The sequence below is a fragment of the Hyperolius riggenbachi genome, chromosome 5 (assembly GCF_040937935.1).
Source record: "Hyperolius riggenbachi isolate aHypRig1 chromosome 5, aHypRig1.pri, whole genome shotgun sequence".
NCBI classification, from domain to species: domain Eukaryota; kingdom Metazoa; phylum Chordata; class Amphibia; order Anura; family Hyperoliidae; genus Hyperolius; species Hyperolius riggenbachi.
The window spans coordinates 355,027,402-355,051,290 of record NC_090650.1 but is presented as its reverse complement, the minus strand read 5'-3'; the positions used below and the strand labels follow the sequence as shown (position 1 = coordinate 355,051,290).

The 23,889-nt window shown below is 41.4% G+C and overlaps 1 protein-coding gene across 3 annotated transcripts in view; it reads right to left on the bottom strand.

Annotated features, from left to right (window-relative positions):
- TRIM55 (tripartite motif containing 55) overlaps nt 1-23,889 on the bottom strand; it is a 232,639-nt gene that overhangs the window by 31,616 nt on the left and 177,134 nt on the right. The window contains exon 10 of one of the 3 annotated variants that reach the window (XM_068237450.1): nt 23,545-23,635. The exons of the other annotated variants lie outside the window; for them this stretch is intronic. Within the exon in view, the coding sequence (XP_068093551.1) occupies nt 23,545-23,635 (91 nt within the window). The remainder of the gene's footprint in view (nt 1-23,544; nt 23,636-23,889) is intronic. 3 annotated transcript variants of the gene reach the window in all.

Below are 23,889 nucleotides of genomic sequence, written 5' to 3'. Positions count from 1 at the left end.
CAAGCGCTAGCATTTTGTATGAGCAGTTTGTCAGCGGTTTCATGAGCGTTTTAGGAAGTGATTTTACAAAGTGTATCAATTTGCCAGCGATTGTGTAGCGATTAGCATTTTAAAGTCTGATTGGTCCTTTCAATTAATTTTAATTTTGTTACAGTGTGTGGTAAGGTTAAAACGCTAGCAAAATCGCTCCATGCAGGTTTTAATGAGCGATTAAGCCAGCGTTTATATACTTTACATTGATGCGCTAACGCTCCCAAAATGCTGCATGTCCTGCGTTTGCAATTTGAGGAATCGCAATTGCTCCAGTGGAAGTTGCCCCATCCAATTAACATTAGCTGAGCGTTTTGGCAAAACGCTAGCATTTTGAATGGCTCCAGAAATGCTCACAAAACCGCTCTTGTGGATTCCAGCCCTGACACTGAATTCAGTTGCATTTGCATGCACATTTACATAAATGCAGGTGTGATTGTGTTTGCATTTTATGTCATGTCAATGCCTTATAGCCTATCTCTGATAGCCTTGAAATGTGTGCATTTTTAAGAAAAAAATGAATGCAGCATTGAATTTAAAAGCATCTGCTATGCAAGCGTAAGCAACATTTTATCCATGTCATGGCAGCACAGTGGCGTAGTGGATAACACTCTCGCCTTACAGTGCGGGGACCCTGGTTTGAAATCCTGTTTTGAATTCCAGCCAGGGCACTATCTGCATGGAGTTTGGATGTTCTTGCCATGTCTGCATAGGTTTCCTCTGGGTACTTTGTTTTCCTTCCACATCCCAAAAACATACAGGTACAGGTAAGTTAAATGGCTTCACCCTCTTAATTGACCCTAGACTATGGTGGACATATGAGTATGGTAGAGATTAGATTGTGAGCTCCTCTGAGGGACAGTTAGTGACAAAACTATATATACAGAACTCTGTACAGTGCTGCAGAAGATGTTGGTGCTATAAAAATACTAAATAATATTAATCCAAGTCTTAACAGCAGATCCCCTTCCAATATGGGTTTGGACTGTATTAGTTTTTCTTGAACTGTTATGCATCGCAAGTCAGGTGTTGTTTAACCCCTCTTATGCTCTGTTTAGCTGACTTAAGTATAATGTTGCCCCACATCACGCCCCTTCCATACTTTCTGAAGAGACACACACATTCACATGCAGTACCTCAAGGGAAGCTTATATTTTACAGTGCTTGTGAAGCTGCAGACATTTTTTAAAATAGAATGTGTCCAAACGGGTTGAGATATGGCTAGCTTCATTATACAAGCATTTGTACAGATTTTTGGGGGGAAATGTTAGCCATAGCACTCAAATGCCCCTTTTTCAGAGGGACAGTCCCTCTTTGGGAACTAAATCCCTCTGACCCTCTTTCTTCATATATATATATATATATATATATATATATATATATATATATATATATATTTTAAGTATATATACATAGTTACATAGTTATTTGGGTTGAAAAAGACATACGCCCATTGAGTTCAACCAGAGAACAAAGTACAACACCAGCCTGCTCCCTCACATATCCCTGTTGATCCAGAGGAAGGTGAAAAACCCTTACAAGGCATGGTCCAATTAGCCCCAAAAGGGAAAAAAATCCTTCCCGACTCCAGGTGGCAATCAGATAAAATCCCTGGATCAACATCACTGGGCATTACCTAGTAATTGTAGCCATGGATGTCTTTCAATGCAAGGAAAGCATCTAAGCCCCCTTTAAATACAGGTATAGAATTTGCCATAACTACTTCCTGTGGCAATGCATTCCACATCTTAATCACTCTTACTGTAAAGAACCCTTTCCTAAATAAATGGCTAAAACATTTTTCCTCCATGCGCAGATCATGTCCTCTAGTCCTTTGAGAAGGCCTAGGGACAAAAAGCTCATCCGCCAAGCTTTTATACTGCCCTCTGATGTATTTATACATTTTAATTAGATCCCCTCTAAGGCGTCTTTTCTCTAGACTAAATAAACCCAGTTTATCTAACCTTTCTTAGTAATTGAGACCTTCCGTCCCACGTATCAATTTTGTTGCTCGTTTCTGCACCTCCTCTAAAACTGCAATATCTTTCCTGTAATGTGGTGCCCAGAACTGAATTCCATATTCCAGATGTGGCCTTACTAGAGAGTTAAATAGGGGCAATATTATGCTAGCATCTCAAGTTTTTATTTCCCTTTTACTGCATCCCAACATTTTATTAACTTTAGCTGCAGCGGCTTGGCATTGAGTACGATTATTTAACTTGTTGTCGATGAGTACTCCTAAGTCCTTCTCCAAGTTTGATGTCCCCAACTGTATCCCATTTATTTTGCATGGTGCTAGACCATTGGTATGACCAAAATGCATGACTTTACATTTTTCAACATGGAATTTCATCTGCCATTTATGTGCCCATATAGCCATCCTATCCAGATCCTGTTGCAATATGTCACTATCTTTCTGAGAGTTGATGATTCTGCACAATTTTGTATCATCTGCAAAAATAGCAACATTGCTTTCTACTGCATCTACTAGGTCATTAATCAATAAATTGAAGAGCACTGGACCCAGTACAGACCCCTGTGGGACCCCACTGCTAACAGTCACCCATTTTGAGTATGATCCATTGACCATAACTCTTTGTTTTCTGTCCATTAGCCAGTTCCCTATCCATGCACACAGACTCTTCCCCAGTCCTTGCATCCTCGACTTTTGCACCAGACTTTTGTGGGGAACAGTGTCGAAGGCCTTTGCAAAGTCCAAGTATATCACATTTTCAGCATTCCCAATATCCACATTAGCGTTCACTACCTCATAAAAGCTGAGCATGTTAGTCAAACAGCACCTGTCTTTAGTAAACTCATGCTGATGCTGAGAAATAAGATTATTTTTTACTATGAAGTCATGTATAGTATCTCTTAGTAACCCTTCAAATAGTTTGCATACAACTGATGTTAAGCTTACAGGTCTATAATTTCCTGGATCTGATTTTTTGCCCTTCTTAAATAATGGGAAAACGTGGGCTGTACGCCAATCCACTTGGACTCTTCTAGTTGAAAGAGAGTCACAAAAGATAAGATAAAGGGGTTTATCTATAACTGAACTTAATTCCCTTAGGACCCGAGGATGCATGCCATCCGGGCCAGGTGCTTTGTGTATTTTTAATTTATTTAGTCTTGCCTTCACTTCTTCCTGCGTTAAGTATTTAATATTACAATTGGAAGATTGAGACTCTTCTGCATCTGTAATTAGACTCTTCTGCATTTATTTTTTCAAATGCTAAAATGAAGAACTAATGATGACAGAGAGGACAAGTGTGGTCTTTATTATAAAACTACATCTTTTTCTTCAGAACTCTTTCTGGTATTAGTGACTAGGGGTGTGGCAGGTGCATAATTAGGAGTGTGGCAGGGGTTTGTCTCTTGTCTATCTCAAAAAGTTGGGAGGTATGATGTTAGCTGATGCATCTTATAAGGCTACGTTCACAGTGGGAGATGCATTGTGATCCATGTTTAAACATGACGGCAATACAACGGAACGGAAAAGTTGCACCGCACATTAGACGACCATTGCGCCACATACAGTGAAGCATAAAGTCAATGAAACATTGGCATAAGCATGTTATGCTGCACCACATCGCCCCACTGTGATGAAGGCCTCAATCTTAGGGCTGGTTCAGATGGACGTTTCGGCGGCGTCACATTTGGGGGCGTTGCGGCGGCTGCGCGGTCAGGCTTTCAGTAGCCTTCGCGTTGCGTTGTGTTGCGGTCGCGTTTTTAATTCCCCTAGGGGGACATTAGCCGTCGCGGTTGGCCGCCCCCTGGAAGCTACATGTCGCTTCCAGGGGCAGCTCGAACGCTCGCGAAAATCGGGACCCGAACGTGCAAACGTGCGCAAAAGCTCGGTGTAAATGCTCCCATTCACTTGAATGGGAGCGTTTACCGCGACGTTCCGAACGCTTGCGGTAAACGCTCCGCAAGCGTCCGTCTGAACCAGCCCTTAAATGGGGTGAGATATCATTCCCTCATTATCATGCTGTAAAAAATAGCCATACTGTTATCTGTTATTGTCCTCCTCACACAGGTTATTTGCTGATGTGGAAATTTTATCATTTCATGCTGGATTTCAGATTCTGTTAATCAGGGATGAGCAAAAATGGTGATATTCTTTTTGCATTAATTTTCACAGAAGTAATGTTAAATTCGAGTTTTGGTCAATAATGCCATTTGTGATATGTTTTTTGTGTGGAGTAAAGTTTTTTGCATTTTCGTGAATTTTGTGTGCTAAACCAAACCATTTTTCACATTTTCACAGGTAAAAAGAACGCTTTTTCCACATTTCCACAAATTTTTGCCATATTTTTGCGAAAATGTTGTCAAAATCAAAAATGTCATTTTTTATGCGAAAAATTACTTTGGCGAAAATTTGCGAGCAACACTGTTAATTATGAAATGCCATGTTGACTAGCTGAGTGAGGCAAGTGGCAACTAAGGGACCCAGCAAAAGAAACGGCTAAACTAAGCTGAGGGAATCATACAACTTAAAGGATATCAGATGCGAAAGCATCTGGTATAAACTGAAGCTGTACTGGGTAGGGGGGCATAATCAAATACTCACTACTGTTCCCCTCCATCCCCCGCCGCTCTTCTCTGGTCCATCTCGTTGTCCTGGGCGACTTCAGCGACTCCAAACCCGGACATACTGCGCCGCGCATGCGCAATATGCCCGTTCTGCTCATCTATGGCTGCGTAGTGATGTCACAGGAGTGCGCTTGCTCTTGTGTCCCGGCATGAGCAGAGATTGGAGACGCGCAGGGAGCGAGCGCGCTCCTGTCCTGTGATGTCACTACGCAGCCACAGGGGAGCAGAATGGACATACTGCGCATGCACGGCACAGTATGTCCGGGTTTGGAGTCGCCGAAGCTGTCCCGGACAACAGGACGGACCAGAGTAGAGTGATGGTGGACGGAGGGGGATGGGAGGCGCGGTGAGTATTTGATTATCCCCCCCTACCCAATACAGCTTCCGTTTATACCAGATGCTTATGCATCTGGTATCCTTTAACCTCCTTTATCATGGGTGCAGTCTGTAATGTAAAGATAATTTTTAATAAATTTGCAAAAAGCTGTCTGCAGCACTGATATAAGTTGATTATAAGAAGATAAGTTCATTATAGAAATTCAATGCCACACTTATACAGTAATATGTTTTTTTTGTTACTCTTCTTCACTCACCTTATGATGGTCTAAATAACTGAACCACTTCATATGACAGTGAAATTATAACGGAGGTTCTGTAGAATATTCTGACTTATTATGTGGCCTCTCGCTGACCCCTGACACGTGTATTTTATAATGTTTCACTAATCGCATAATCATTACATTTTATTGGCATTAAATACAGTACTCCCCCGACCAATCTCAGTTTAATGAATGTCGCTGTCATGCTGTATTTTTTGTTGTGGACTGCAAATGATCGTCCAATGCTGGTGGTTGATGGCGGCCTTGCAGGAAATATCTGCTTATCAGGTTAGTATGTAATTTGCTTTCCAGCAGCATAATGCTGTGTCCCTGTGTCAACTCGCGCTGCCTGTGGGGGCTTTACAGCACTGGTAGGAGTATGGATTGATTTCACCAACATGGGACTGGTTATATCGTTAGATATTGTATTTCCAGGCTTTCCCCTTTGATGACTTTTTTAAAAGATCCCATAAAATTGAAAAGCAGCATCACAATATTGTCAAGGGAAATATATTTAGAGAAGCATTTGTAGATAATTTTTATTCCATAGCATATTGAATGTAAAGGTCAATGTATGCATTTTGAGTCTGTTCTGTATCGACATACATTGCTAGCCAGTTGGAATAATTGAACTCAGCAACATTTTGGGGGGAAGGGGGGGATCTCATTGCTAAGTAGAGGAATATCATCAGACCAAGTGGGGATACATGTGCAGGTGAAATGTATTTATTTATAGTTGTCATTCATATTACATTACCAATATTTTATCTATTTGTATCACCCGGTGGCAAATACAACTCGTGATGCTTCAATGTGTACTCTAGTTAACCATTTCACCCCACAGGCTATTTTACCCTAACCGCCAAAAGCCATTATTCAACTTTCAGTGCTACTCCCATTCATCTAGCTGTAACGTTATCACTGCTTATCACACCTAAATGATCTACCGCAGGGGTCCCCAACCTTTTCCGTCCCGGGGACCACTTACTGATCAAATTTTTGTCCGGGGACCGCGGATAGGGGGGGGGGGGGGTTTGCGCGTCCTAGTGGACAGTGTCATGCGCAGCGGGTTACTGGGGGGAGGGGAGGGTGCTGGGGTGCAGCGGCATTGCTAGCATAGTTGCCCCAGTATAGGGAGTTTAGTTACCCCAGTATAGCTAGTATAGTGCCCCAGTATAGCTAGCATAGTGCCCCAGTATAGCTAGTATAGTGTCCCAGTATAGCTAGCATAGTGTCCCAGTATAGTTAGTATAGTGACCAGTATAGCTAGTATAGTGCCCAGTATGGGTAGGTAGTGCCCCAGTATCAGGGGCAAACACAGGATTTTAAAGGGGAGGATTCCTGAAAGGTCTCCCTCAGCCATGCACAATATAGTATAATAGTATGGTAGGACATCATGCTAGGTATGCATAATGCAATTTCCCGACCGACCGAAAACGGGATTAATCAGGAGTAGTTCGGATACAGATAATAATGAGGACAGCCAATATTGGTAATGAAGGGGTAGTGAAGCATTCACACACCAGGGCACAGGGCTGTGCTCATACCTGGCACTGTTAAATTTCCCAGAGCTGCTCCATGCTCTGTACACACGCTGCTGCTCCATGCTTTGTACACACCCTGCTGCTAGATCCAAAGTCAACTGTAGCAGGGAAAGAAAGGGGGCGGGGCTGTGAGCTGCAGGACGCCTGCAGATATTCTGGTGTCTCAACTTTTGCCTGTCTCCAAACACTTCACCACCCTGGTGTGAGGGGGGATTCTAGGCAGCCATAATCCCCCCCTGCGTTTGCCTATGAGTATAGCTAGTATAGTGCCCAGTATAGGTAGGTAGTGCCCAGTATAGCTAGTATAGTGCCCAGTATAGGTAGGTAGTGCCCAGTATAGCTAGTTTAGTGCCCAGTATAGCTAGTATAGTGCCCCAGTATAGCTAGTATAGTGCCCCAGTATAGCTAGTATAGTGCCCAGTATGCTAGTATAGTGCCCAGTATAGCTAGTATAGTGCCCAGTATAGCTAGTATAGTGCCCCAGTATAGCTAGTATAGTGCCCAGTATAGCTAGTATAGTGGCCAGTATAGCACCCCAGTATGGGTAGGTAGTGCCCCAGTATAGCCGTCCCCGCCCATCCCCTCTCCTGCGTGTGTAACTGATTCCCAGCAGCGCGCCCCACGGCTGCTGTGATGAGGCAGGAAGCAGGGCAGCGGCTTCCTGTAGTGGCGATGTGTATCGCCGTTACTATGGGAACCGCTCTTCTGCTTCCTGCCTCAAAACAGACAGCAATCGGGAGACACGCTGCTGGGAATCAATTACACACGCAGGAGAGGGGAATATAAGGAAGCGGCTGCTGGGTAAGGTAATAGCAGTGGCAGCCGCGGGGACGGGCGGGGGCAAGAAGACAGTCCCGCAGCCCAACTGCAAATGTCCCACGGACCAGCAGTGGGCAGCGGGCTGGTGGTTGGGGACCCCTGATCTACAGCATATCTTGTTTTTTTTTACTCAAATTAGGCTTTTTGTATGCGATACTTGTTTTATACTTGTATTTTCTATGCATTTTATTTCAATTTCTCTAATTCCATCCCCTATAATTTAAAAATAAATAATTCTACTATAGATAAAACCCACACCTTTTATATGCCAATTTATCCCAGCTATCAAAACATACAAATGATGTTTCTTGTACAATGTATGGCAAGAATATATTATTTGTAAATAAAGGTTTTTTTTTGGGGGGGGGGGGGGGGGGGGTTTGTACCCTATCAATAATCACAAGCCCTTATGTACTAAAATAATAGTAATATAACCTCATGACACTAGCTAAGTCCCTAAGGTAACTATTTATGTATCTTTTTTAAAAAATGTTTTTTTTACAAGTTTTTATGTTTGGTAACTGTGGGGGAGGGGTTAGAAGGGATTATTAACTATAATATTTGTTTTTGAATGCATTTTAATAAAAATTGTTGTTTTGGGCCACAAGATGGCGTTATACACTATTCTGGGCTAACAGAAAGTGTTTGATCATTTTTTAACACTACTTTTTACTTTTTTATGAATGAACATGGCTCCTGATTAGAGTGATGTTCACTCAGTCCCAGGCACTTCGATAGGCTCAATGAACACATTGATAAAGTACGGGATCCGCCAGTAATCTCATTTAGAAGGTGCAGGACAACTCATGATACGGTAATGAACAGTGAATTTAAAGGTAAAAAGAAGACCACTTGGTTGTCTGGCTACATGCCAAGTGGAAACTATCCATGTGGCCACTGTTCTACCTGTCCCTTTACAGAGAAATGCAAAAATATCACACTGGGGGGCCAGAATTTTGAGATCAAGGACTTTGTTACTTGCAGTACACTTTGCAGAGTTCCCCAACCCTGTCCTCAAGGCCCACCAACAGTACATGTTTTGCAGGAAACCACAAACATTCACAGGTGAGGTAATTAGTGTTTTAGCAGAGCTGATCAACTACCTCTGTGGATATCCACAAAACATGCACTGTTGGTGGGCCTTGAGGACAGGGTTGGGGAACACTGCGTACAGGATTTGTGGTGTATGCACGCTATTGCACATGTGGCAGATTCTATATAGGGATGACCACCAGACCGATGAGAGAAAGGCTCCAGGAGCACAAAAGGTCAATTGATTCAGGACACGGTTGCCCAAGAGTAATTGAACATTTTAATGAGAATCATGGTGGTGATGTCTCAGCAATGAAAATTGTGGGCCTGTGTACTGTAAAAACCCTACCCAGGGGTGGGAATAGAATTAAGTTGCTTTTGCAGAGGAAGGCTAGAATTATTGCAGTGACTAATGCGGTAGAGAATTTAGGATGAAATGATAAAAATGAATTAAGCTGCTTTCTGGAGCCCTATTGATCTGTTCTGGTTGTTATCCGTGCTTAAAGGGAACCTGTACTGAGTAAAATTATTTAAAATAAACACGTGAGGTAACTTCGAATGAACATTACATAGTTTCCTTGCCATCAGTTCCTCTCAGAAGCTCATCATTTTTTTCTGACAATGATCCCTTCCAGTTCTGACAACAATTTTGTCAGAACTTAAATATATCAGTTGCTGTCAGTTATTTATCAGTTGCTGTCAGTTATAGCTGAGAGGACAACTGCTGTGCCAAGTAATGTCTATGTTTCCCTATGGCTCAAGTGGGCCATGTTACAGTTTTTAACAGTGTGCTGACCAGAAAGCTGTTATGGGGTAATGGCCATTTTCAAAATGGAGGACGGAGAATTCCCTTGATCACAGGGGACAAACAGGACGCGGGAAAGAAATTGATGAGTAGACTACACGGGAAGTAAGTATGACTTGTGTATGTTTATTTTGACTTTTAATTTTCAGTTCAGGTTTTCTTTAATATCCAGTTATTAGACTACATTACTATAATGTATTTTATGTATATACTGTATTAGTGTTAATATATGAGTTATTGATCTCCTCTGGGCTGTCCTGTCCTTTTCTCCCCTCCCCCTTTACTCCTCCCTCCCATGTGTTAATTTATTATAATATGGGGTTGGTTTCTGTAATGTATAATGCATTCTCCCCATGTCCTTTGCACCTATTTCTGTGCTCTGTATAAAATGGTAGTGGTGGTTGTGCTGCTAGGGTCTCTCCACTTACACTCTGGCCTCCTTTGCCTGATTAAACTGTGTGGGAGATCCCTCCCTCCTGCGGGCAATGTGTGTTGTGCCCGTTGCTATAGCCACCCCGCAGGCGGAGTGAATTGGGATGATACACAGACCGGCCGCGCCGCTAGTATCACTCGTGATTTGCGGCTGTGGATTGGCCGGCCCATGTCCCGCCCCCCTCTAGGATAGGCGCATCTTCGTGTGGCGTAATATGTACACAAAACGTCCGATTGGAGGGAGGGAGACCCGTCACACACAGTGGGAGGAGCGGCCTGTGACGTCAGACGCGCGGCTGGGATACAAAATGTGGCTATGATCCAGCGCAGTCACCGGCCTCTCTGCACCCCCGCAAACACCTCTGATGATACAGCGAATGTTGTAACATGAAGAGAGAAAAGTGTGGAGACGCTGGCACTGCAGTAAATCCTTGTGAGGAAGAGGGAGGAGGGGGAAGGAGGCGGCACTGTCACCACGACGGGCATGGATGGTGTAAATCTCAGCGTGCTCAGGCAAAAATGGTATCTGTGCAGCCTCCGTAGAAGCACATAGCATGAAACGGCTGTCAGGCTCCTCTCCCTCTGCACCCACCACACCTGGTCCACCGCCACCTCGGTTATGTGTGTTTTTTCTGCAATGTATGTGAACTTTTAGCTTCATTTTGTTTTGGAACCTATGAATAAAGTAATGACAGCAGTGCCGGCGCTTTTCTCCTCCTTTTATACAACGGATTTTGTGAAACAGCTGTCAGGTAGGGGGGAGCGCTCTCCATCGGGGGCCTCCTCTGGCTTTTACCATCTGCTGCCAATAAATGTTTTTATGGTGACACGAGCATTGGTGCCCGCCCTCCCTATTATTCTTTGACAATGAACACATGTTCCCCTTCACCAATCTCCAAAGTGTAACTCCCGCTGCGAATGAGCTGCGGGAGAGCACTATTTACATAATGTGTGTTACCTCACTGCTGAAAGCAACATCAGAATTGCTGTAAGCTTCCTGTGCATACCAGTTTTAATGTTACTTTGTGAATATGCCCCATGATGGCATACGCACAGTCCCAGTCCTACTTAGAACTAGACTGTGTTCCTTTTTTTTTTCCTCTCACTGAAAAGGTTAAGAATCAAGGGATCTACATGACAGCAGCTCTGCAGTTGGACTATATGTGTGACTCTCACTGGTAACTTATGAGAGCTTATAAAATGTTTACTTAGTTTAGTCCTCTTATCTTATGCCACTTCAGCTAACCTTTATCATCTCTGTGGATTGTGAGCTACAATAGTTGGATGATGAAGAAAATCATAATCTTACATTCCCTATCATCGGTTATTTGTCATGCGTACATTATAGTTGGCAGGAGAATTGCTGGTGTAGCTTATATGAGAGTCACGTTTCTTATTCACACTGAATGTTTTGCATTACAGAATTCTGCTGCTTTTATACAAGAAATTATTTTGTGCTTTACTGACAGTACAATTAAATATATACAGTGAAATTAAATCGGCATTAAGGTTGAATTTGCATCGTGTGCTCCTCATCTACATTTCCCATAGGCCATTGACATTCAACCTGAATAAGTATAGGGAAAAATCCATTGTGTGGCTGTATACAAAAATTTAAATGAATTTTGATAACTGGTATAAATCCATATTACCCATATTCAGGAGTAAATAGATACATATTCAGCAGTAAATACATATTTAGAAGGAAACAAATTAATACTTGTGCTTTTATACTCTGGCACCAATATTCGAAGGGCTGAAGCCTAGACTTTAAATTATAATGGGAATCTGTCACAAATTCATCAGCCTGACAGGTCTTCAGCAGAAGCTGTTAGAGAGGCATCACTATTCCGGCCAAACTATCAAGCAGCCTAGGAACCAGAGAAGTTGTCATGTGATGCCTCTTAGGCATATATTTTACTTGGTAACAGTACTTTGTACATTGGAACTCGGCATACTGGCAGATATGTGCTTGTGGGGCAAAATGCAGGTCTCACAATAAAAAAAATGGAAGAGCAGGTGGCCACGGAGAATTGGAATATGAAGGTAGGTGTGTGTGTGTGTGTGTGTGTGGGGGGGAGAGGGGGTGTTGAGTGTAACAACTTTAGGTGATAGGAAGTGAACTCAGTGGATGGGATAGGAAAGATGGTTGATATATATTAGTAGGAAGGAGTAGGAAAGATGGGGTGTACACAGCAAGGTGGTAGGCCAGATGAGAGGTGCATTGGTCATGGTGAGAGTAGGCACAGGGTGCCGTGATAGGTGTGATAGGTGGCTAGTATGGACACACTGCTTCTCACAAAGAGTTGAAAGGACAGGTGAGGGGTGGAAATGTGTGGTTCAGGAAAGTTAGATGGGGGTAGTTAAGAGCTAGAAGAAGTCGCATGAGAGATAGGAGGACAGTTGAGAGTTGAGTGATTAGGAGAAGTGAAGACACAGTGGGATGTGAGGATAAATGAGGGTCAAGAAAGGTCATGTGGGTGGAAGAATTGGTGAAGGGTAAGTAGGTGGGGATTGGGAAAGATGCTGTAGCTTGTGGAACATTAAATAAGAAGGGGGTTTGTGGGTGTGAGGTCACATGGGGGTTTCGAGAATTAAAAGTTATAAAAAGGATTTATGGGTGGGTGACATGAGATTTAGAATGAGGTTATGTGGGTGACATAAAAGATAGAATTATAGTTGAGGGATTGGTCGGAAGGTGTAGGAGTATAGAAGAAAGATGTGTGGGTAGGTGAGTGACAGACAGGAGAAGTCATGTGAGTGGAGGATGGAAATATGGATATGCATGGGTAAACGTAATTGAGGAAACACAGTGCCTGGAGAGGCTATGTTGACATGGGGGGGGGGGGGGGGGGGGGGTATTGAAAGTTCTGAAGCCAGTACAAAATATACCTAGTCTCCCAGAATGCTCTTGGGAGGAGTATTCCACATAGCTAATCAGCTTAGGCTAAACATTACTGGGAGAGCAGGGCTATAGTCAAAACAGTACACAGAAATATATACATAAAATAAATTGTTGCTTACACTAGGTAAATTACTGTAAAAGTGGGTATCCTGAATAATTTACTGCATTCTACCCTACTGTATGTCACTACAATGCCTCTTTAAGATGTGTGTTGTGTGTACGGGCCTTAGGTGTGGATTATGTTCTCTTTAAGGCTTGTGTAGACAAATGGTTCTATTAATTTGTGTAAATGCTGGAGTGTTGAGAGAAACTTCTTGTATAGTATGCAAAAGTTGTGGAGTCGGAAGTAATCAATTAAAGTTCAATGACTCATATTTCTATTTTAGTGGTTTATATTAGCAGCTCTTCTGGTTCAATTACAAGTAACAATATTAACTTCCTAGAGGTGGAAAGACCGCCTTTACGATTGAACGATCTGTGTAGTTCTTGACCGGAGGCAATATACTGTCTAAGAACTAATTTATTAGAATCTAAAGTAAGCCTTTGTAGTCACACATCAATACTGACCCAAGTGTTCACCTTTGTAGTGCAATTAATTACACCTTCAGATTGGCACATGAGACTTGCATAGCAAATCATAGAAAAAAAAACAATTATGTATAATAATAATAACAGCAAATATTTTTAATTTTCCTTTATAAAGAAAAAAGATGAGTGCACACCAGTATAGATCTGCCTGATAATAACTACTGCAAACTTCCCCAAGCGGTGCAACATCCGGTTAAGCAAAGATTCTGTTTATTATGTTCCACATAAGGTATAGATAGCAGGAGCAATTCACTTGTTACATAAAACTTAAAAATACTTTAAAGAGACTGTGTAACAAAATTTTCAGCCTTATTTCTTCTATCCTATAGGTTCCTATACCTGTTCTAATGTGGTCAGTCTTACTGCAGCCTTTCCTAGTTGCACAGTGGCTGTATTATCTCTGTTATAAATATATATATCTCTGTTATAAAATATAATCTAATCTTCTTTCCATGTCAGCTTTGTCAGCTCAGGCAGGAATGTGCTGCTGTGCTGTGATAGGTAGAAGTTATACACACCCTCTCCAGGCTCTGTATGAGTCACAGACTGAGCTTCTCTCAGCCTATCACATGCTGGTTAGCAGCCATGTTTTTTGTTTGTAAACACTGCCTAAAACTGGCAATTACAAGCCAGAATTGCAGCAGGGAGTGGCAGAAACAGCAAAGAGGGGCCCAGGAGAACATAATGAATAGAATGGTATGCTTTTTATTGTAAGAATTTTACAGTACAGATTCTGTTTAATTCCAAAATTGTCATAAAGTTGTAACAGCAGTAAAAATGTTATACTTATCAAATTCTAAGGCGACTAATGCAGCAAGACAAGTTTAGGTCACCAAGAGGTGCGGAGAATAATCAGTCGACGATCGTGTCGCCCCTCCATTAGGGCTTTATCAAGACCTTATGTTCGACCTCATAAGGTCTTGATAAAGCCCTAATGGAGGGACGAAACGATCGTCGACTGATTATTCTCCGCACCTCTTGATGACCTCAACTTCTCTTGCTGCATTAGTCGCCTTAGAATTTGATAAGTATAACATTTTTACTGCTGTTACAATTTTATAAAGATTTTTGAATTAAAGTATTGGAAGTTTTATGATACAAGTGAGTTGCTCCTGGTATCTATACCTTATGTGGAACATAAGTATTTTTAATGTAATGTGATTCTTCAGAAATACAGAAACAAATTAGTGAATGGGATTTAGGCTGCAGCAATTCATGATGATTGTAGCTGTTGTTAAATGGAAATGTATTATCCCCTTGCATAAACATTAACAGGATCACTTTCATGAAAGATTGAAAAATGTATATGAATGTGTATGTATGCATACATTTAAAGGATACCTTAGCTCTAATTATGTTTTAAAAAGGATGCCTTATGTGTGTGACACTTTTTGCTCAAATGTAAATAAGAGTTGAGAAATGTTTTTTTTCCCCACAATAATGCCTCTTGTACATCGTCTTATTATCTTTTAGGAGACACTTATGTCATTTCCCATCAAAAAATTACTTGCTGGTTGAATAAAAGTAACTTCAAGTCAAAATTTGCCAGGAGTATGAATAATTATGGGCAGCACTGTAAGTAGATACATACTTACTCTACTTACATAACATATGTATTGCACTGTCCACATTTTTGGTGTGACGTGATGTGATTTTTCTATAGTAAAAAAAGAGAAAATCTTTCTTAGGATTTTGACTGTGTCTATCTTGAAGCCAATCCTGACATAATTTCCTCCCTTACTCTGTCTGTGTATCATTGCCCATCCTAATCCCAGTCTTCAGACACTCTTACCCAGCTCTGCAGTATAATGTGCACTGTCTCAGCATGATAAATATTGGCCAATTAGAGAGGAACAGACGTGTGGGAGGGGAAAACGGGAGGGAAAGAGGCTTCAGCCAATCAGGCTGCATTAGTTATATCTGTGGGGAAAGTAAAGAAAAAAAAAAGAAAACCCAGCGTGCCCTGCAACTTCCTTTGTGCGGCAGATGTACCAAATAAGAGCCAGTCGAACCAGCGTTATTGCACCAATGGGTTTGATGTGCAGAGACCACCCCTGGAGTCACAGGGAATTATCAGCAGTCATTAAAGGTCCGCACCATCAAATGTTCAAGTTTCTTTATTTATAGCTCCTGTTAAAAAGACATGAGTAGAAAACAGGTCTGCATAATGATAACGCACAGGCGTTTCGATGCTTCTTCCTCAAATCATAGCAGAGTCTGACAATCAATTGCATATCACACACATCTTATATAGGTCTAAAGAGGACCTGATAGAAGACTTACAATTAGCATATTCATGAGTGAGATCTGCCAATCACATAGCAACATTGTGAATTTGATAGCAAGTCTAAATAAGTTCTCAGAACAACATAACACTCATCTTTAAAATTAATTTCAATTCACCAATTCATTAAAAACAACCTCCAATGTCTCACTTGTTATTTCAAATAGGTAGGAGATAGTTACCATACTACAGGACACATAACCAATCAAGTGCATGCCTACAGCGTCCGCTTAGACTACGCGGATACACGGTGTAACATACGCATGAGAATTCTGCCGACAGCGTCCGCCGAAAGACTGATACGCATTGCATTTGTACGTGTGTACGCATTGGTCATAGCCAATCACAGTCATGCCTACAACGTCCGCATGAAGACTGTTGACGCGTCATATCCATACATATGTACGCGTCCGACCATCAAACGCGCCAAAAACGTCCGCAAAACGACAACCACGCGGAAAAATCTGCGCATTCACAAACGTAAAAACTTTTTTAATAGAAGTGCACTGACTGTAAAATGTAGATGGCAACATCTCCTAAATAGGTCTCCATCTATTCAACTTGAGATAAGTTATATAATAAGTTTACAGATATCGTATTCACGATTTAACCTTCTGCCGCCTGCGTCACGTCAGTAGGCGTGGCCGCGGCGGCAGCCCCAGGACCGCCTAACGCCAATTGGCGTAAAGTCCTGGGGCTCTGTTTAGCATGAGATCGCGCGCATGTTGCACGCGCATCTCATGCTCGGAGGGCGGAGCTCCGCCCCGCCTTCGGTCTCCGAGCGGCTATTGCCGCTCGGGAGACTGTTAGCCGGCGATTACGCCGTCTATTTACTTGGTGCAGCGCTGCGATGAGCAGCAGCGCTGCACTGGGGACAGCCGTGTGACACGGCTGTCCCCATGGGGGACAAGAGAGCGATCGGCTCTCATAGGCAGAAGCCTATGACAGCCGATCGCCATAATTGGCCGGCTGTGGGGAGGGACGGAGGGAGGGAGGGAATAAATTTAAAGAAACAGGGGATTTTAGAAAAAACAAACAAACAATAATATTTATTTAAAAAAAAATAAACATGGGGGGAGCGATCAGATCCCACCAACAGAGAGCTCTGTTGGTGGGGAGAAAAGGGGGGGGGGATCACTTGTGTGCTGAGTTGTGCGGCCCTGCAGCTTGGCCTTAAAGCTGCAGTGGCCAATTTAGCTAAAAATGGCCTGGTCACTAGGGGGGTTTAGCCCTGCAGTCCTCAAGTGGTTAAACCTTTCGGTTCCAAAGTATCAAGTCTTTTTATCCAAAAATACTCTCTTTTTAGCAGTTCCTTCAGTCTGTCACCTCCCCTCCTCTGTGGTGGCACTCCCTCTAAAACCTGTATTCTTAGTTGAGACACAGTGGCCCATATGCAATTAACTTTTTCTCCTGAGTTTTCTCCTAGGTGATATTTTTAAACTTGTCTATAAAATGCTTTTTAAGGCACCAGAAAGCAAGAAATTACTTAAAATAATTTTGATAGTATTTTTTTCACCTACTTTTTGGTACTTTTCCCATTGCAAAGTGCTAAAAAGTTATTATAAATCAAAGACAAAAAATTAAAACTGAATTGCATATAGCCCAGTATGTCCAAATTTACAAAAATGTCCAGAAACAGTCAGCTCCAAATTCCGAGTTCTAATGTTAGATTTGTGTGAGGCGATCCTGTCCCTGAGGCACTGGGTGGTTTGACCCACATATCCAGTGCCGCAGGGACACTTCAACAAATAGACCACATATTTTGACTCACATGTAAAGTACCCATTGATTTTAAATTTTGTCCCTCTGCTCGGATGTGTAAATATGTCACCTTTCACAATATGGCCACAGAGGTGGCATCCAAGGCAGGGAAAAGTACCCTTCCTGCTACTCATCCGTACACTCTCAGTGCCAATGTCACCCTTGACCATCTTATCCCTCTCCTGAAGGACATGCTCTCCTGAAGGACATGAGTGGATGCGCATGAAATTCACGAACAGTAGGTAATCCTTGTTTTAGAATAGACCAGTGCTTATTCACTATAGTCCCTATTTTTTCCGATAATACGTTATTTGTTGTGACTAACGGAATCCTGTCCCTAATCTCTGCCCTTTTACTCCTTAGTGTCATTTTTTGGACCCCAAATCTTCCTTTGCAAGCCCTCATATCAAAATCTTTTTCCAAACATATTGCAAGGTAACCCCTAGCCAAAAATCTATATCTCATCTCTTTCAACCTTTTTTCTTTCGTCTCTGAATTACTTACAATTCTTTCAACTCTCTGGAATTGACCCTTAGGGATATTAAGTTTCACATGAGGGGTATGAAAGCTGGCAAAGTGAAGTATTGAGTTCCTATCTGTCGGCTTTATGTATAGATGTGTTTCCAATCTACCTCCTGTCTTGATCACCCAAGTATCCAAAAGGTTAATTCTCTCGTAGTCACAATGTACGGTTAGAACGATCTCAGGACATTTTAAATGCAATTCTTCAACGAAGGAGTCAAGACTCGAATGTGGCCCCGCCCACAAACAAAAAATATCATCGATATATCGACGCCAAAAAAGGGCATATTTACAAAAAATTTTACTAGAAAAAACAAAAGCCTCCTCATATAAGCCCATAAATAAATTGGCGTAGGACGGAGCCACGTTCGAGCCCATTGCTGTACCCCTTCGCTGTACATAGAATGAGTCCCCAAACAGGAAATAGTTTTTTCTCAATACAATTTCTAATAAAGTAATCAAAAATTTTCTTTCAACGACTGAGAAATTTGTATACACTTCTAGATAATACTTAATTGCCTCCACACCTCCTTCATGGGGTATGGCAGTATATAACGCACCAACATCCATGGTTACAAGTAACACTTCCTGTTTAACATTTTCAATTAATCTAATATCCTGCAAAAAATGTCCCGTATCTCTAATGTAAGAGACCAAGGTGAGGACAATGGGCTTCAATATTTTATCTAAAAATATGGAGATATTGGAAAAAACAGAATCTATACTAGATACTATGGGCCTCCCAGGGGGATCCTTCAGCCTTTTATGAATGTTGGGCAAAACATATATAATTGGAACTTTAGGATACTTTTTGATCAGAAATCTCTTTACATCATTATCTATTAGGCCCTGACTCTCAGCTGATGTCACAACATCTTCAATTAATTTCTGAATGTCTCTAGTAGGATCACATGACAATTTTTCATATACATCACCATCCTGTAGTTGTCGAATGATTTCCTTCTTATAGTCCTCAGTGTCCATTATAACGACGGCCCCGCCTTTATCAGCTGGCTTAACTGTGATTGACTTATTCTTTGATAGCGAATTTAAGGCAGCCTTTTCATCCCTCGTCATATTCCATGGGATATTCTTAATTTTTTTGGATTCAAATAGTTCCTGTAGTTCCTTAATATCCTGATTCACCTTGTTAATGAAGCTATCAATTACGCTATGTGATGTAGGAAGAAAGGTACTGCTGTGTCTTAGGCCCCATTCTTTCAACTTGATGCAATCCACCGTAGATGGTAGTGTGTGAGGAAAAAAATTATTAACTCCAAAAAAATATTTTAACTTCAAGGATCTGTAGAATCTGGCTAATTCCATATCGAGTAGGAAAGAATCAGGATAATTCGTTGGACAGAAAGACAAACCATAGTTCAAAACCTTGTGTTCCACTTCAGTCAGGCAATAGGAAGATATATTTACCACTAAATCTACAGGAATTATTTCCGATTTCTCAATTCCATTTTCAAACTGCTTTTCTTTTTGTCTTTGTTTTTGCCTTTGGTGTCTTTTTCCTCCCCGCCGCTTGCACTGTCTGACTGTGGTAATTGTTCGTCTGTTGTAGTTAAAAAATCGGTAGAGGAATGTCCTGCGTTATCATCTGGAGGACGAGGTTTTGGAGACTTCTTAGGTTTCTGTGGCTTGGCAGGCCGTGGGCGCCTGGGATGAGCACCCACCCCCCCTCTTTGCCATCTGTAGACATAGCCGGTCACATAGTCTTGGGTATCTCAATGGAATTTACTCCTTTTTACCTCCTCTAATGACATTTCATATTCCTTGAGTGTCACATCCAAGGTCTGTTTAAACTTGGCGAAATCCTCCTTTTCCATCATCTTGGCTAATACCTGGTATAATTTTGAAATTTGTTCCTCCATTACTGGCAATTCTTTCATAATTTTCTGAATAGTACACAGCATTGCGTCAAATGATGCTCGATTCCAGATCTGTTCCCATGTCTCAACATGTTCTTTGTATTTAGGAAACAGGATTAGAGGGATCTGTATACGCATGCTCCTTGGGATTTTCCCTTCTTTATAGTATTCCACTAGGGTCTTCGCATGCAGATTATTATATAACTTATCTCAAGTTGAATAGATGGAGACCTATTTAGGAGGTGTTGCCATCTATAGGATACATTTTACAATCAGTGCACTTCTATTAAAAAAGTTTTTACGTTTGTGAATGCGCAGCTTTTTCTGCGTAGTTGTCGTTTTGCGGGCGTTTTTGATGCGTTTGATGGTCGGACATGTACATATGTATGGATATGACGCGTCAACAGTCTTCATGCGGACGTTGTAGGCATGACTGTGATTGGCTATGACCAATGCGTACACACGTACAAATGCAATGCGTATCAGTCTTTCGGCGGACGCTGTCGGCAGAATTCTCATGCGTATGTTACACCGCGTATCCGCGTAGTCTAAGCGGACGCTGTAGGCATGCACTTGATTGGTTATGTGTCCTGTAGTATGGTAACTATCTCCTACCTATTTGAAATAACAAGTGAGACATTGGAGGTTGTTTTTAATGAATTGGTGAATTGAAATTAATTTTAAAGATGAGTGTTATGTTGTTCTGAGAACTTATTTAGACTTGCTATCAAATTCACAATGTTGCTATGTGATTGGCAGATCTCACTCATGAATATGCTAATTGTAAGTCTTCTATCAGGTCCTCTTGAGACCTATGTAAGATGTGTGTGATATGCAATTGATTGTCAGACTCTGCTATGATTTGAGGAAGAAGCATCGAAACGCCTGTGCGTTATCATTATGCAGACCTGTTTTCTACTCATGTCTTTTTAACAGGAGCTATAAATAAAGAAACTTGAACATTTGATGGTGCGGACCTTTGATGACTCCAAATAAGAGCCAGGGCAACTAGGAAATTATGTTTTATGGAGAAGAAAAGTAAGAGATATCAGAAATATCAGATAAAAATAAAGAATTGATTTTTGATTTTATGCTAAGTTAAGCCCCATACACACGCTCAACAGCGGTCATTTATGCTTTCACAACTTTTGTTGTGAAACAATTTGAAACACCTAAAAAAAGTATTTTGCTATTGTTCAAAAAGCTGATAAGGCTGATAAGACTGATAAGAAGTCAAAACACCTGCTACCTACAGTAAAATATGGTGGTGGTTTCATCATGCTGTGGGGCTGTGTGGCCAGTGCAGGGACTGGAAATCTTGTCAAAGTTGAGGGACGCATGGATTCCACTCAGTATCAGCAGATTCTGGAGACCAATGTCCAGGAATCAGTGACAAAGCTGAAGCTGCGGTGGGGCAGGATGTTTCAACAAGACAACGACCCTAAACACTGCTCAAAATCCACTAAGGCATTCATGCAGAGAAACAAGTACAACATCCTGAAATGGCCATCTCAGTCCCCAGACCTGAATATAATTGAAAATCTGTGGTGTTGGTTAAAGAGAGCTGTAGATGCTCGGAAGCCATCAAACCTGAATGAACTAGAGAGGTTTTGTAAGGAGGAATGGTTCAAAAATACTTTCAATCAGACTCTCATTGGAACCTACAGGAAGCGTTTAGAGGCTGTAATTCCTGCAAAAGGAGAATCTACTAAATATTAATTTCATTTCTTTTTTTTGTTTTAACAATTATTGCACACTTTCTGTAAAGCCAATAAACTTAATTTCACTTCTCAAATATCACTGTGTGTGTCTCCTATATGATATATGTAACTGTCATTTTTTATCGTAAAATTCAACGATTTATGACGATTAACAAGGTTGCCCAAACTTTCGCATCCCACTGTAGGTCTGATCACATGACCTCAGCATGTAGGTGATCTTTGATACCATCGCTAGTGACAAAACATCTGTCAGATGCTAGAAATGCGACACAATTAATATTGCCACATGCATGAGTAACCATAGCAATCTACCCTAAGCAATGCCTTGCAACATGGTCTCAGTTGGGCATAGCCATAGGCTCAAAGTTAAATAATGGCAAGAATCAACTATATGCCGCCAGCTATGATATTTGTGCAACTTCACACAGTTATTGTATGTATAGCTATTACTAGGTGTTAATCTATACAACAAATGTTACTGCTAAAGAAGATAACAGAAGGTGAGTATTGGTTAGTGGCTATAGTTAGTGGCGTTAATTCAGGGAGCGTTGTACACAGGGGCACAGATACAGAACCAGGCATGGGGAGCAGAGGTTGGAAGTGGATCCATCACCTTTAACAACACTGGCTGCCATTCACAGTTCTTTACTGTACAGCAGCTTACCTGCCAGCTAGCAGCTTTTGGAGTGGAAAAAAAAGTTATCTTTTTACCAGCTGCACATCCAACATCTAAATGCTAGTCTTGTACAGCTGTTAGTGCTGCAACTGCAGCCTTATATACTAGTGCACACAGCCCACTTCCTGTGCATTGCAGGCGGTGCCATCCCTAGTACCATACATCCAGCCCCATTTTTTTTTTTTTTTTACAAAAAGTCATGCCTGCTCTGTTTGACCACATAATCAATACTGTGTATCTGTAAGTGGAAGGGCCCATGGTCTGGGGTGATAGATGTCTTTTATCGGATACTGGGTGCACCACTGTCTGGACCTCCCAATCTCCACAGGGAAAATAGGGCAGTGCAATAGAAATGCATGAGAAAGAGACTACCTACCACCATGGTCTGGGGCAGGAGATGAGATTAGGAATATCAGGAGTAAGGATGAGTGAGAATGATTTCATGAAATGCGAAATTGCCCTGCATGTTGCAGGGGGTGTTGGCTGTGTATGCAAAGGCTAACTCAACGTAGCCACTGCCTTCCTTCCAATGCCATCCCTGCTGCGTTATATGTTCTTACACTTCTACCATCTAAACTGAAAGTTGCACTCTAAAGAATATAAGATGTGGCTTTGAATACATCGGAAGGGAGGCAGTGGCTTAGGTGGTCACACACCATGCAATTAAAATATACAATTTTACACCAATTTTGATAAATACAATAGGTTGTACCGAGAATCGAAAAGTTTTTTTTCATTCCTTCGATAAATCTGATTGAATTTCTTGTTTTTATTCATTAAACGAAGATCAGGAGTGTTGAATTTTTTTGATCAATTTATATGAAAATGGAATGGTGTGTGGTAGATTGACAATTTCTTGATGTACAAACCCAAGCAATTTTTTTCTGAGTTTTCAAACATTTATTTCATAATTGAGTAAAAATTGAACATAGGTATGTGGTACATTGGTCAGATGTTGAAACATTCTTGAATTGAAAAGATATTTAAAAAATTGTATGGTGTGTGGCCACCTTTAGGTTAGTTAACCCTTACGTACACAGTTCGCACCTCCTGTACACAGCAGGATGATTTTGCATTTCTCAAAATCATTAATGCTCATCCTTAAACAGGAACAGAAACCTCCTTTCTTGATCCTTGGCAAACATATATCAGCAGCTACCTACAAAATAAAAAACAAATCTTCCTAAACTGGACAGACCATTTAACACAGCAATGCCTTTATTCAAGCTATTCAGGACTCTACATCATTTAGCAATATTTTACATTTTTAAACAGCCTTGAAACCATGACACACAAGTTAGAATGATGAGGGTGATGATCTGTTAGTATTCAAATAAAGAAAGTTGTTCGTACCCATAATTCTAAGTACCATGCATTGAATTTGGTTCCAAAGATGGTGAAGTATCATAAATAATGTCAGAACTGATAAGCAGAGAACTAAACCCTGTGAGGAAATAAGAAAAAACTCTTTATAATTAAAGGTCATACAATGTTGGGCTTTATGCACTGTTATTCCTGACTGAGATCTACAAAGAGGGCCCAGAGCCCAGATAAAAGTGATATGGTCCAACTATCAGTTGCTTCATATGTCTCAGGCTCCTTTTATATTTAGTGCTGCGCAATTGTACCGGCACCGCCCCGCCCCCGAGAGGCTTTCCATTGAAAGTAAGCCTCACTTTCGGGGTTACCACACCAACT